This window comes from Moschus berezovskii, chromosome 3 (genome assembly GCF_049115385.1).
Source record: "Moschus berezovskii isolate FMDL1 chromosome 3, NW_MosBer_1.0, whole genome shotgun sequence".
Lineage (NCBI taxonomy): Eukaryota > Metazoa > Chordata > Mammalia > Artiodactyla > Moschidae > Moschus > Moschus berezovskii.
Window position 1 is genome coordinate 126,069,590 of NC_142462.1, and position 15,510 is coordinate 126,085,099.

At 45.5% G+C, this 15,510-nt stretch overlaps 1 protein-coding gene across 1 annotated transcript in view; it reads left to right on the forward strand.

Annotated features, from left to right (window-relative positions):
- DPP6 (dipeptidyl peptidase like 6) overlaps nt 1–15,510 on the forward strand; it is a 425,246-nt gene that overhangs the window by 67,418 nt on the left and 342,318 nt on the right. The window contains exon 5 of the mRNA XM_088832008.1: nt 10,317–10,415. Within this exon, the coding sequence (XP_088688134.1) occupies nt 10,317–10,415 (99 nt within the window). The remainder of the gene's footprint in view (nt 1–10,316; nt 10,416–15,510) is intronic.

The window sequence follows — 15,510 nt, forward strand, 5'->3', positions numbered from 1 at the left end:
ACTGTTTCTCTGCTGGGAGCTGCACTGTTTGCTCACAGAGACCCCTGTGCTTCCAGGAAACCAAATTAGCGCATGTGGCGTTGGCGCATCATGAAGACGCATGCTCACTCAGGCAATTAATTTGGGTATGAGTGTATTTTTATAATCAGAATATAACTTTTTTAATATTTATTGCCCAAATAATATGAATAAACAGAAAAACAAACAGTGAAAAAGGTATTAACAATTACAGTTAAAATAAAAATAACAGTACTTTTCTCATTCTATCCGTGCTACAACCAGTCCCTCGGTATCATTACTTTGGCCCATTTCTGGTTTTAATTCTTCTGGTATTTATTTCTGTCATTTTAATGTTACGTTCATATATCAACATTCACAGACTGCCTCCCATCCAAGTAGAACATTTAACTCACATTTCCTCCTGCTTCCTTTTCTTCACTCTGGGTTGTAGAAGCTATCAGGTTATTTTTAGTTCCTCTAGACAGGGGTGCCCAACCTCCAGGCCATGGGCCAGTACCTCCTGTCACATCAGCAGCAGCAGCATTAGGTTAGAAATAAAGCGCGCAGTAAATGTGCTGGGCGTGAATCATCCCTAAACCACCCTCCCCTACCCTGCCCTCCCCCATTTGTGGAATAATTGCCTTCCATGAAACCCATCCCTGAGGCCAAAAAGTTTGGGGACCGCTGCTCTAGATATCTCTTTCTTAAGTTCCTGTGAAAATGTCTTTACAAATGCATTTCTTGTTCTGCTGATCTTAAATGGAGTCTCCTGGCTTCTCACCAGACAAGAGAGAGAAGTTCGTGCCTCCGCGGTCTTCTACTCCATCCTGACACGGTCCCACCAGCTCTGTCTCCCAGCTCTTATTGGTGACATGTGCACTGTCCCACTTAATAAAATCTCCCACCAAACGGTTGATTTTAAAATGGAAAATTCTAACACAACACTGTAGATCAACTGTCCTTACAAAAAAGAACACAGATCTTTAAAGCAAAAGCATTTTGCTTCTGTATTGAAAACAAGGAATTCATCTAAGAATCAAGAATGGGTTGCAGCTTTACCATTTACTACTGAGTCTATGGATAATCACCTAAAAATCTGTGAAAAATAAAAAAGGGAAGTTATTCCAAATAAATAGATAATAAATTTTTAAATGGATAATTTATTTAAAACATTGGCAATGTTTTGCTTAGACATGTATTTCTCTTTAAAACCTGACAATGCAGACAAAGCCATAGAGAGAGAGAAACTGTAGTAGTTTGTCACTAAACAGCTTGTCTAGAGGCATTCAGGTCAAATAGATTCTTCAGTAGCTGCAGCTAGTTTATTCTTATTTGGACCTTGACTTTAGTAAACAGACCCATTTTCTTAGCAATCCTAATGGATTGTTTCTATTTGAAATTAAAGATGATAATGATAACCCTGCATACAAGACAGCAAAAGAGACACAGATGTATAGAACAGTCTTTTGGACTCTGTGGGAGAGGGTGAGGGTGGGGTGATTTGGGAGAGTGGCATTGAAACATGTATATTATCATATGTGAAATGAATCGCCAGTCCAAGTTCTATGCATGATACAGGATGCTCGGGGCTGATGTTCTGGGATGAACCAGAGGGATGGGGTGGGGAGGGAGGTAGGAGGGGGGGTTCAAGATGGTGAACATATATACACCTGGGGAAGATTCATGTCAATGTATGGCAAAACCAATACAATAATGTAAGGTAATTAGCCTCCAATTAAAATAAATAAATTAAAAAAAAAAGTAAAACTATCTTCATTGCAGACAAAATGAAAAGTTGTATTGATAATGCTAATACATTTGGGGTAGTTTTAGAAAGAACATGGAATACAAGGTCTATAATCAAATATTAATTGTATTTCTTAGGCACCTGGAAGGTCCCATGGATGGAGGAGCCTGGTAGGCTGCAGTCCGTGGGGTCTCTGGGGGTCGGACGTGACTGAGGGACTTCACTTTCGCTTTTCACTTTCACACATTGGAGAAGGAAATGGCAACCCACTCCAGTGTTCTTGCCTGGAGAATCCCAGGGACGGGGGAGCCTGGTGGGCTTCCGTCTATGGGGTCACACAGAGTCGGACACGACTGAAGTGACTTAGCAGCAGCAGCAAAACTTTGGAAACTGAAATTTTGAAAATACTAGTTGTATTATTTGCCTGGGCTGAACTAATAAAGCCACTGAGTGGGTTCAGACAACAGCAATGTATTTTCTCACGGTTCTTGAGGCTTTTAGCCCTAGGTTAAGGGCCAGCAGGGCTGGTTTCTAGTGTGACCTCTCTTCCTGGCTGGCAGATGGCTCCTTGTCACTGGGTCTCACATTGCTTTTCCTCTGCTTGAATGGGCAGGGGGAGAGAGAGAGCTCTGTCTCTAGTCCTGTCTCCTTACAAGGATCCCAGTGCTGTTGGACCAGAGCCCCACATTTACGATCCCATTTTACTGCCTCCTTCAAGGCTCTGTCACCACATATAGTCACGTTGTGGATTAAGGCTTCCGCATATGAATTGGAGAGAGAGGAGTTGGTTCAGTATAACACCAGTCAGTACATATGGACATCTGATGCGAAGAACTGACTCATTGGGAAAGACCCTGATGCTGGGAAAGATTGAGGGCAGGAGGAGAAGGGGACGACAGAGGAGGAGATGGTGGATGACATCACTAACTTGATGGACATGGGTGTGAGTAAGCTCCGGGAGTTGGTGATGGACAGGGAGGCCTGGTGTGCTGCTGACCATGGGTTCGCAAAGAGTCGCACACAACTGAGCAACATGGGCATCTTTGCTGGGTATTATTTTGCCTACACAGTCTGACCTCTGGCCTCCAAAGATTTACATCCATCCCACATTCAAAGTATACATCCACTCCATTCTGAGACCTCAGAAGTGTCAAACTATTCCAGGATCAATTCAAAATCCAAAATTTCACCAGCTCAGCTGCCCCAAATGTCATCGTCTAAATCATCTCCATGAGTTATGGATAAGACTCTGGGTATACTCTATCCCCGGGCACAGTTCATCACAATTGTGAACCTGTGAAACTAAAGAAATAAGTGGTGTCTTCTCCTGAAAGTAATGGTGAGACAGGCATAGGGTATCAGTTGTAAGTATTTCTGTTCAAAAAAGGAGAAATCTGAAGGAAAGAAAGGGAGTCGCCAGTTCCAGGGCACTTCTAGATTCACTTGGGCATACTCCTGTATGCTTAAAGTACTGGGAATAATGGTCTGCAGATTTTAACTCTGTCCTCCGGGGGTCGTTTTTCTTCTTCATGAAAGGTAGCATGAGTTTGTAGCTGAGTAGTTTTATCAGCATATTTCTTATCTGAGGAGGCTGGACGTCTGCCAGTCCTCTTTGATTTCATAGTCTCTCTGTCCTTTTCCGTCCAAGCTGGCAGAGCTTCTGCAGATACAAAACTCGTAAGAACCTGTGGGTTTCCTATGTCTGTCATGGGGATTCATTCTGTTAGACCAGAGACCCCTCCATCGGGGTTAACTAGATACTCCCAGCTCTGTGTTTGGCTTCTGTGGAGATGGCTGAAAAGACTATGAGTTGCAGAGTTAGGCTCTTCCATGAGATTTTTACGTGACTGGGTACCCTGAAGTTGTGATCTTGCAGTCATATTGGCAAAAGCAAGTTAAGCCACAGCTAGTGAAGTGAATTTCTCCACTTTCATAGTGTTTACAGTCTGGGTAACGGGAGATAATTCTCCAAAGGAAATACAGAAATAGCCAATAAGCTCATGAAAAGATGCTCAACATCTTTTGAAACATTCCGTTCCGTTCCGTCGCTCAGTCGTGTCTGACTCTATGCGACCCCGTGGACTGTAGCCTACCAGGCTTCTCCGTCCATGGGATTCTCCAGGCAAGAATACTGGAGTGGGTTACCGTTTCCTTCTCCAGGGGATCTTCCCGACCCAGGGATCAAACCCGGGTCTCCCGCATTGGAGACAGACGCTTTAACCTCTGAGCCACCAGGGAAGCCCTTGAAACATTACTCACCCATAAGAAGGAATAAAGTGCTGGTACATATCATTACATATCATCACACAGATGAAACTTGAAAATGAAATATACCAATAAAAAAAAGACCAAGATACTGTATGATTCCGTATGAATTACTCATACTAACCAAATATATCCATACAGAAAACAAATGGTTCATTGCTTAGAATTGGGACGAAATGGGTGGAAATGGGGAGTGACTGCTAATGGTTATGGAATTTTAGAGAGGAACAATGAAAATGTTCTAAACTTAGATCATAGTGTTGTTGTTGTTCAGTTGCTTCAGTTCAGTTCAGTTCAGTTGCTCAGTCGTGTCCGACTCTTTGCGACCCCAGGAATCACAGCACGCCAGGCCTCCCTGTCCATCACCAACTCCCAGAGTTCACTCAAACTCATGTCCACAGAGTCGGTGATGCCATCCAGCCATCTCATTCTCTGTCGTCCCCGTCTCCTCCCGCCCCCAATCCCTCCCAGCACCAGAGTCTTTTCCAGTGAGTCAACTCGTCGCATGAGGTGGCCAAAGTATTGAAGTTTGTTTAAATGTCATTGTTCCTAAGCTGTTGATAGCGAAGTATAACTAAATTTATTCTTTCATTATGACAAGAATCTACTGAAGAAATATGAGTAGTATGTACAGCAGACATCATTATTTATTGTACTTTTTCTATTAAAAGAGAAGAGAAAAGAAATCTAATTGGAATTATTGGACCCAACCTCTAACCGTATCTGGCACGGAGAACTCATTTGGCACTGACATGCAGGCACAGTGAAGGGACATGGTCCCTCTGTGTTCACTGAGCCTTTTCCTTTTCTGCACAGCTGTGTTAGGATGGTTGTTAATGGAAAAGGCTGCAGCGACTTGCTTCTCAGCAAACTGTGTCATTGGAACTTGTGAATTAACAGTGCAGACACTGGAAAGTAAAAAATTGATTTCCACATGTTCTTCCGCAGGTGTTTGTATGGAAACACACACAGATTATCAACTTCTAAAGAAATAATAACACACAAGTTTCCCAGTGACTGATTCTGAGCGTAAGAGTGGTTTTGCTCTGTGTCTCAGGGCTGGGGTCTATCTCTCTGTGGACTTACATCTGACATGCCCACCACTGTCCTTTTCCTCTTCGAGTTTTAAAAGCACTTAATACTTGACATTAGCTACACTGTTCATAGCAGAGTGACCACTTGCTGTGTACCAGTCATTGTAGCATGCTTGCATTGTTGATTTGATTTGATGGCTAAGTTTTTTCCAATTCAGGCAGTAAAGTGTCTGCCTGCAATGCGGGAGACCCGGGTTCGATCCCTAGGTTGGGAAGATCACCTGGAAAAGGAAATGGCAACCCACTCCAGTACTCTTGCCTGGAAAATTCCATGGACTGAGGAGCCTGGTGGGCTACAATCCATGGGGTCAGAAAGAGTCGGACACAACTGAGCAACTTCACTCACTCACTCACTATGCCTTAAAAAGGTTTTCCCAGTCTTTTCTTTATTACAGAAAACATTTTTACCTGGAGAGCAGTGTTCTATCAGGATCGTCATAAATGTTACCTGCGTTTTGTGATTTTATTAGCTTCCTGGCTCTGAAATGTTATGAACAGGCCAGATTCTGTGAATAATGTCACTATTTAAATTCTCCTGCAAATGTGGTTAATGTTGGCTTTACTGTCCTCTGGAACATCTTTAGAGAAGCCACTTAACCTCTCAGGAGCTCAGGTCTACCTTCCATAAAATGGCTTTCCTTCCTCCTCCTTGCAGGATTAAGAGGTAATAACTGTCAGAGTCCTCCAAACATGGCGAAACATTTTAGAGTTGTCACTTTACATCACAAGGACCCAAAGAAACCATCCCCTAAAAGCAGTACACCAGCTTAACTGTAACACACATGAGACCTTGACCCCAAAGAAATAGAAATCTATTAGGCACAGCAGAAAATGGCTGAAAAGTTTTTTTCAAAATTATTAATTTGATAAAAGAGCTTGTAACCTAAGAGCAGATGGTCTTGATAAAGCTAATTAGGAATGTTAGGAATTAAAATTAATTATTTAGAAATTTAAAACAGCAAAATGAAAGAGCTTGACACGCTAAAGGAAAAAAAAAAAAAAGATAAAAATTGAGCTGAAGAAATAATGCAAATCCTCCCAGAGACGGAAAAATGCAGAAGACCTAGAGGTTCCTGGTGAGGTCCAGTGGGGTCTGGAATGATGGGGAAGCAGTATTGAATTAGGCAGTTACTGATAACATTCCTGATACAGAGAAAAGCAGTTCTTAGACTGTAAATAGTACTGACTGGTGAGCAGGATATTTAGAGAAAAGCCACAGTGGACACTTTTCTAATGGAATTTCAGAATATCAGATATGAGAGCTATACCTTCATCGCTGGACATTTTCAGCTCAGACTTTCTCCTGCACCAACACCAACCCACTCAAGTTTCCTGAAAATACTGCAGTCGTCAGCGCCTTCACGGCCTTGCAGCCCTCCTAACTTGAATGTTCTTCTGTTATTCTGTCTTGGCCAGCAGATGACTTCACTTTCACTTTTCACTTTCACACATTGGAGAAGGAATGGCACCCCACTCCAGTGTTCTTGCCTGGAGAATCCCAGGGACGGGGCAGCCTGGTGAGCTGCCGTCTATGGGGTCGCACAGAGTCGGACGCGACTGAAGCGACTCAGCAGCAGCAGTGGGTTCTTTCCTCACAGAGCGCCTCCTACGTTTTGTTCTGCGGCCCCCTGCACACCAGGCCCTGCTGCCCTCAGCCCCGTCACTCTTGCAGTGTGGTCATCCTTTCAGCTCTGGTTCCACTTCTTTGTGAGATTCTGAGGGTCAGAATCGCTTACAAGGTCTTCCATTTGTGATTCTTTGGGGGCTCAGCCTGACTTCTGAACATGGCAGTCCCTTGGGCTTGTCCCCACCTCAGAGGATTTTGGAGTGTGTCGGGCTGTAAGTCAGTAGCTTAGTTAGGTAGCACCTGACCCTGTGAACAGGCCGTCAGGCTCCAGAGGGGCCAGTGGGCAGTGTCTTGAGGAGGCAGAGCTGACTGTTGACAGAAACACCTGTCCTGGCTTGAACGGAACACTTTTTATAGTGTATGTAGTAATGCTGCCACTGTAGGCTCTCCCTATTTAAGTCATATAAGATTTTAAAGTATTTTTTAAAAAAAACCAAGGAAGTAGTAGTTTTTTAAAAAAATAAAATACATTTTTGGTGGTTCAGTGCTTAAGACTCCACGCTTCCAACTCAGGGGGGCTTGAGTTCGATCCCTGGTCAGGGAAGTTCTGCATGCCATGCAGTGTGGCCAAAAAGAAAAGAAAAAAACAACCGACTTTTTGTTTTGATGAACAGTCGTTTGTGAAAAGAAAAATTTTTCAGAAAGTGAATAGGTCGGCTTTTCATATTTGACCCAAAGTTTGTTTAAATGGCAGTCTTTCATTCTTATTGGGCTTCCTGTGAATACCAAAATGTGGAGCTAGAACCATCCCTGAATAGAAGTGTTTGCTTAGATAAAATTTAAGTTTTAATATGATTAGTTATTTTCTGACCGTGTATTTGAGTGTCTCTGACATATTTACTCTTGCTCTTGTTTTATTTATTGTATTTTAATTGAAATATATTTGACACTGTGTAAGTTTAGGGCTTCGCAGGTGACACTTGTGGTAAAGAACGCCACTTCCAGTGCCAGAGAAGTGAAAGAGGCGGGCTCGATCCCTGGGTTGGGAAGATCCCCAGGAGGAGGGCGTGGCAACCCACTCCAGTACTCTTGCCTGGAGAATCCTATGGACAAAGGAGCCTTTCAGGCTACAGTCCGTGGGGTCGCAAAGAGTCGGACATGACTGAGTGACTAACACACAAGTTTAAGGTGTACAGCATGTTGATTTGATGCATTTATATGTTGCAGTATGAGTGCCTTTGAGGATTAGCTAACACCCTCTGTAAGGCCACATGATTATCTTCTTTTTTGGGGTGGGAAAAATTAAGATCTAGTCTCTTACCAAGTTTGATGTTTATAATACAGTTTCGTTGTCTCTAATCACTAAATGTGCATGAGAGCTCCAGGACTTATTTATCAACTAGGTGCAAATATACTTAATTACTAGTTCACGGTATAACTTCATTAGATCGATGTCTAGTAGTCTTTAAATTTTTCATTTATTGTGTTTTCTATACTGAAATACATCGTGCTTGAAACTGTGTATCTTTTTTCGAGACTGCTTCAGAGGCAGAGAAGAAAATTCTAGAGGGAAGAACTAGGCTTGGTTTTAACATGCTTTGATTAGCACCTGGGAGAGCTCCACATACCATCAGGTCTAACAGGAGGGCCACATCAAACCTCATCATTCTGTACATTTCAAAAGACTTTTACATGCACTAATCCTATTTGATATGCAAGATACCAGTCAGTGTGCACCGTTTCTGCGAATTTCAGTCATCTCTCATGCCCAGGGAGGCCAGAAAAAAAAACCATAGGATGTGTAACAAAATCTATATGCTAGAATCCTAGAAGCTTTGAGGATTTCATTCAGAGATTATCATTTTTTCATTATGCAATATAATTTTTTTTTTCTTTCCCCAACCTGCCACAGATTTCAAAACAGAAAGTTGAAAGAGACAAAGGGTACTGTTGAGGGCATGCACTGTGGCAGCCCAAGAAGTGGCGGCTGGCTCAATGGCCAGAGCTGAAAAGAGAAACAGATGCAACAGACAAACATCCCCATGTAAAGACACGGTGATCTGAAGCCATCTCACGCAGGGTGCACACAGACCTGCACATCTTAACTGACAGTCGTGATAACCCCACTCAGCAGCCCGACACAAAACAGAAGAAATGAGGGCCCAAATCTTCAGGAAAAGGGCAGCAAAGGACGCGCCTTTGATTTCACAGAGCAGGGTCGTAAATAAACATTCTACGTGAATGATGGACATCAGACAAAGTTAAGATAAAGAGTGTCTTGTTAGTGTAACTGCAGTGAGGGTGGTTTGATGTCCTGTCTGGTGGTTTTGGGGGCAGAGGTATACTTGCTTTGCGGTGCTGTGTTAGTTTCTGCTGTTCAGCAGTGTGACTCATCCGTAAGGATGCATCCGTCCCCTCCCTCTGGAGCCTCCCTCCCACCTCCCCCAGCCCACCCCTCTCTATCCGCAGAGAGAGAGCCCCCCCGCCAAGCTGCTTCTTAACACAGCAGCTTCCCACTCACGGTCTGCACACGCTAGTGTGTCTGTGTCAATCCCGGTCTCCGGTCACCTCATCTGCTGCCCCCGCCACGTCCACACGTCTGTTCCCTGGGCTTGTGTCTCTGTTCCTGCCCGGCTTTAATCTGCTTAGACGCACAGGTCAGAAGGTGGACGGCCTATTGTCTTTGTCAAAGTAGAGGAATGAGTTTTTGTGCCTGTAATGAGAGAACCTCTCTGAGGCAGATCTGAGTCCCCAGAAACTTCAGCATTAGGAAGTAGGATAAAAGCCGCCAGGTTCCTGAAGTCTCCCCACTGGTGTCATTACCCGAATACCTTCTCTTGGGATGGATGTTCAAGTCTTATCCCGGGTGCTTACTCCCAAGCCTGCTGATCCAGGGGAGGCGGGGAGGTCAGAATCTGGTAGTTTGCACACAGCACTGGGGGTATGTCCTTATCGGGAGGACTGATCCCCAGCCTGAAGGCAGCCAGGAACAGTGAAGCATATGGGGAGTAAAACCTAAGGAATGTGCTGCTTGTTTTGGATGTCAGGCGCCCGGCGCGCTGAGTGAACGACGGGTCCATAATTCAGCTGTGACCCCGTCTCTTTTTAACTATTTCCACCTTCCTGCTCATCAGTCAGTTTTTCAACAGTTATTTGCCTTCATGTCTGAGAAGCGTGGTTGTTCATGTTTCACAGGTAGAGAGGGCATCATGATGCCATTTCAGCGTGCTGTGACCCCCCTTACCATAGTTTTCGAGACCTTTGTTGTGGTCGTTTAGTCCCTCAGACACGTCCGACTCTTTTATGACCCCGTGGACTGTAGCCCACCCACCAGGCTCCTCTGTCCGTGGGATTTCTCAGGCAAGAATCCCGGAGTGGGTTGCCATTTCCTTCTCCTGGGATCAAACTGGCGTCTCCCGCATTGGCAGGCAGGTGGATTTTTTTTTTTTTTTACCACTGAGCCACCTGGTAGCTAAGCTATTGATAAAAGCAAAAAGCATGCCTGGCTTTTGTTCAGCACTATGTATAGAAATTATGTTTAACCCCGTATACTATTTCTGGGTGGCAATCAGAATGTTTTATGGTCCTCTCTTTTTTAACCAAGAGATAAAATTTTTTGTCTCTATGCCTTGCTCTTTTCTAGCGGAAGATAACAGTCTGTCTCAAAAGAAGAAGGTGACTGTGGAAGACCTCTTCAGTGAAGATTTCAAACTCCATGACCCCGAGGCTAAGTGGATAAGTGGTGAGTCCTGAGTGCATCTGGGGATCACTCTCCTAGTCTCTGCCACTTTTTGAGAGCTTGGGTTTTGTCATTTGCCTTTTGCCTTCTCTCTCTGGCAATAGAAGTGGATCCACAGAGCTCTTGCTGTGATTGTCATCTTCTTATCATTCCAAGAAAATGTGTATCTGGTCAAATCAGGCTGCTCCTTCGTGAGAAATGGGTCTTTGGTGTCGCCTCCCTGAATCATTACTTCTCAGACCCAGATGTGAGATGTTGCTAAGCAACAGGACAGGGAGAGACACAGCTGAGCCTTGCTCCCTCCTCCACATTTCTTTATTCCCTTTTGTATTCCTCTTGCCTTCACTCCCAACTAGGTCCAGGCGCCAGAAGGAACTGAAAGGATTCTTCTAGAATGCTGCCTAGTGAAGGAAACAGTGGAGCCCAGTGCCCATGTGCGGACAAGTTAATCTTCCGCTCGAATTTCAGTCTAGATGAAATCTTGTTTTCTTGTTTGGGGGATTTTTTTTTTTAACCACAAAGCAACATAGAACTAGAGGTGAAAGGCAGTTTGTTTATAATACATTTGTTGGTTCAAAATAGTCCATTTCCTTTAGTTGGGTCTGAAAAAATCCTAGAGTGCAGTCCTGGGGAAAAAGATGTAAGCGACTGCTGCCCCGTCCTCTGCAGGCTTCTCTGCATCCCTCTTGCACAGTCTGGTCCTAGAACCTCTCCAGTCGTCTCCACAGATACTGTTTTCATTTTGTCTTAGCCTCCAAGGGATGCGCTTGAAAACTGATCCCCGGGGCAGAGAACCTTTGTAGTGGAGGACTAGAGGTCGAGTTCGCAGCCTGGCTTTCATAGTAATGAGGCCACGAGAGGCTCGGTGACTGCTCTGAGGTCACAGAGCTGGTTGGTGGCACAGCTGAAGGGAAGCTGTCTCCTAGCTTCCTTCCCATTCTGTGCGCTTTCCACTGAAACTTTGTTGAACGACTCTGTGTCGTGTTTTCTTGCTGTCAAGCTCCTCTGAAATGCCATTTATGGTTCACGAACTGTCGAAAGCAACCAGCGACGACTCTTTGTCTCCCACTGGGCAGTAGCTTCTCCTTTGTCCTTCACTGTGGCTTCCGTATTAATTTCCGGTCCTTAGATTTGCTTATTTAAAAATGAAAGGAGTAGCTGAACCTCAGAGGGAATATATTTTATCAGAGGGAATTGGGAAGAAATGAGAGCAGCGTGCTGTGAACACCAGTCGGAGGCACACACAGAAATTCAAATCATCGATAGAGCCGGGGTCTTTGTTGTTTGAGGAAATGCTTTTACCTTTGTTCCTGAGGGGACTTCCCTTCTGCTTCCTGTTTGTGTGTACCCATCACAGAGAGGGTTGAGCGCTGACCGCGTGCTCTGGGCCAGATCTTGGAAATAAACGACGATGACTGTCTTATGAAGGAGCGCAGCATCACTCAGGAGACAGAGCGACCAGTGGTGGCCGTGGCACGAAGTTCAGGAAGGGTGTGATCTTCTCGTTCTTCCCGAGGAGGCGTTTCAAAGGTGGTGCGCACTCGGTCTCAAAGACACGGGGTTCAGAGGCAGCCAGAGGGGGCTCTGCAACGACCCCATGAGCGCGCAAATAATACAGGCAAACCTTTAGAACAGAGTGTCCGTGGCCTCCGGATTGGCCTGCCTCTGCATCCCCTGTGCAGACAATGTAAAAAGTGGAGGCAGAGATCTGGAGGCTCAAGGGCACCCGAGTTTCTACAGGAACCCGTGTTGGTTGCTGTTATGAGGCGTTGGCATTACAAGCTTTCATGAACTAATTTATGCTGCAGAGGCATGAAGCTGGTCCTGAGATGTGCTGGCTTTCTGGCCAGAATTTCAATATATCCCAAAGTTGGGAGTTAATACAAGCAGTCAGGAAGTGGCCTTGTGCCCAGCAGAAAATGCCTAGCGGGTTAAATCTACTCATAAGATGACCTGTGGTTCAAAGAAACATGGCTTTTATGTCTAGGAGCTTTTGTAAGAGGAGTCTTTCTTTGTAATTGTGGCACAGTGTGCAGTTTCGTTGCGGGGTGACCAAGTGGTCAGGTCCCCCCAGAGACCAGGCGGCATCGGAAATCTAAGGGAACATAACTGTCCCCTCCCCCACCCTATTTTCTCACGGGCCCCCCCTTTCACCGATCCCTCTTCCTGACCAGCCTCTTTCCTCCTGCTCCTTGAAGCGAGTGAAGTGACTTTGTGGTGACTCACTGTGCCTTCCAATGTGAATTTTACAAATGCTGTAAAGAATTCATTCATTTTTCACCTCACAAGTCTAAATGTGAAAACCCAGGGAAAGAATCCTACATTTCATAGGACTGTTGATTGTCGTGGAGCTGAGATGAGCTTTAGAAATGATCAGAACACTAATTCATTTAATTAGTGTTTGTTGAGTGTCTACAATGCAGCAGGCAAGTTGCTGGACCCCACAAAAGACATCGTTTTGCCCATGGAACAGTTTCCCTCTGGGTGACTTGGAGTCACCGCCGCCGCCGCCGCCGCCACAACCGTCTACCGCCCTCATCGCCACAACAGCCTCGGTGTCCTTTCCTCCTGCTTTCTCCTCCGTCTGCTCTTCCTGTCCTCCTTCCTTGCTACCAGCACCACCACCACCACCATCACGCCACATCACCAGCGTCATCAGCACCACATCACCATCTGCTGGGGGCTCAGTGCTTTGCACACTTTACATCAATTATTTCTCACAATTACCATTATTCAGTTGGCCTTCCCAGGTGGTGCTAGTGGTAAGGAACCCACATGCCAATCCAGGAGACGTAAGAGACGTGGGTTCAATCGCTGGGTCAGGAAGGTCCCTTGGCGGAGGGCACGGCAACCCACTCCAGTGTTCTTGCCTGGACAGAGGAGCCTGGCGGGCTACAGTTCTTGGGGTCGCAAAGAGTGGGCACGGCTGAAGTGACTTGGCACACACACTACCATTATTCACATTTTACAGATGAGGAAGCTGAGCCAAGGGTGTTTAAATGACTTGATCAATATCACACAGTTAATAAGTAGCAAAATTCAGATTCAAACCTATCAACAGCTGCACTGGTGTCTATAAATAGCTACATTGTATAGAACCAAAGTCTCCAGCCAGTATCTTCAACCTCACTGGCTGTGTTTAACTAAGACTGTAGGTTATGAGTATTTCAGAATTATTGCTATTCCTTAACTTCCCTATTTTAGGACTCCTTATTCCCCGGTGCCTATGTTGAACTAACAGAACATAAGTTATCAAGAAAAATGGTGCAATTCCCCAAGAAAGAGACTTGACTTTTTTAGTGAGCATTAACCATTAAAGTTAACAAATGTGTTACCTTCAGTTTAATATTGGAGTTAATCGTGTAGAGCTAATACATTTTATCAGGGAAAAAAATGGAGTTAAATTTCTCCTCACCCACTTTCATTCTTGGGACACTTTTTTGATCTACCTTTTCTGAAAATGACAGCCTTCAAGTTCTCCCATGTCCTAAAGCCCTTGTAGACTTCCCTCAGGTGTTTGTTGCAGCTAGCCGATTGAGATGCATAGATGTATAACTGGCAACATCTGAGCTCACTCAGACTCCCGCCTGCAAAGGAAGAGGCCTGTGCTTCCTGAAGTTACCCAGGGTGCAGCCTCACCCCATATTTGCTTAGTTGAATAAACTCCTCTGTCTTTGTAAGTGACCGCACTGGACTTCTCAGCCTTTCGTATCTCTTGTGTGCTGTGCTGCGATGCTGTGATATGAGGTGGCCTCTGTGATGTGGTCTTGGGTTACTGCAGACGTCTGTTTACTTCCGGGGATCAATCTTCCTGGGCTCTGCTTGTCTACTCATTCTTTCCAGCTCCTAGATGATACGTCGTCTCAGACCTTCTTCTCTCTCCTCAACCCTCCAAACCTTCTTCCCATTCTACTTCCATCCAGATCTACCAGGAGAAAGAAAAAGAATCCTCCCACCGGCTCGTCTCCTTACCCGCCAGTGTCTGCACCTCCCGCAGCCTGAAACCACAGTGTGACCTCTCTGTGCTCAGCCTCCAGAAGTTAGGGGTGAATGTGCCTCACTGACTTGAGGAATAATTGCAGCACGTATCTCCTTTCTTCTCTCAGCGCCAGTGTTTAATCTCTGTGTTAGATTTTTCCCACCATCAAGCAGATATGCAGCTGCTTGGGTCTCCAAAAGCACACGGAAGACTCAGCTGGGCTCCACCTTCCCCGCCAGGCACTGCCCGATTTCTTGTTCCTCTTCGCAGCTTGAAACGGGTGCCCCTGTACCGTCTCCAGGTATTCTTCTCCAGCTCTTGCTAAGCCCACTCTGGTTAGGACTCCCTGACTCTTCTCTTGTCGAGGTCACCAGAACCTCCAGGTTGCTAACTTCCACCATCACACCCCAGACCTCCTCTTGGTCTGACCGTCAGCAGCGTTTGACAGGATCCATTCCTCCCTCCGCCTGCGCCAGCTTTCTCACTCGACCTGTCTGTCGTCACGTTCTCCTGGTTTTGTTTCTGCCTCCTGAGCTGCTGTCTCTGACTTGCTGTTGGCGGCCCTGGGTCTTGATCTTCTCTCGTGGTGTCCAAACTCCCCGCCTCCGTGTTTTCATCTAGTCTCATGACTTAAAATATTCTCCGCCTACTGATGACCCCTAACTTATTCTCCAGACCAGACCTCTCCCCTGAAGTTCTCAGATGTCTCACAGACATACAACCCTAACTAATATCACCAAATATGAGTTCACCCCCTCCTCGCCAAGAAAAAAGCACCCACACCATCCACATGCTAAGTTGCTTCAGTCGTGTCTGACTCTGTGCAACCCCATGGATTGTAGCCCGCCAGGCTCTTCTGTCCGTGTCTCCAGGCAAGAACACTGGAGTGGGTTGCCATTCCCTCCTCCAGGGGATCTTCCCGACCCAGGGATGGAACCCACGTCTCTTATGTCTCCTACGCGGGCAGCCAGCTTCTTTACCACTAGCGCCACCTGGGAAGTCCCATCCACAGACACTCCCAAATCAGTCAAGAAATTTGTTCTTCTGGCAGAACAGGCTGAAAGACCTGGAGTCATCATTGTCTCCACTCTTTTTCTTGTACTTCATATCTAATCCATC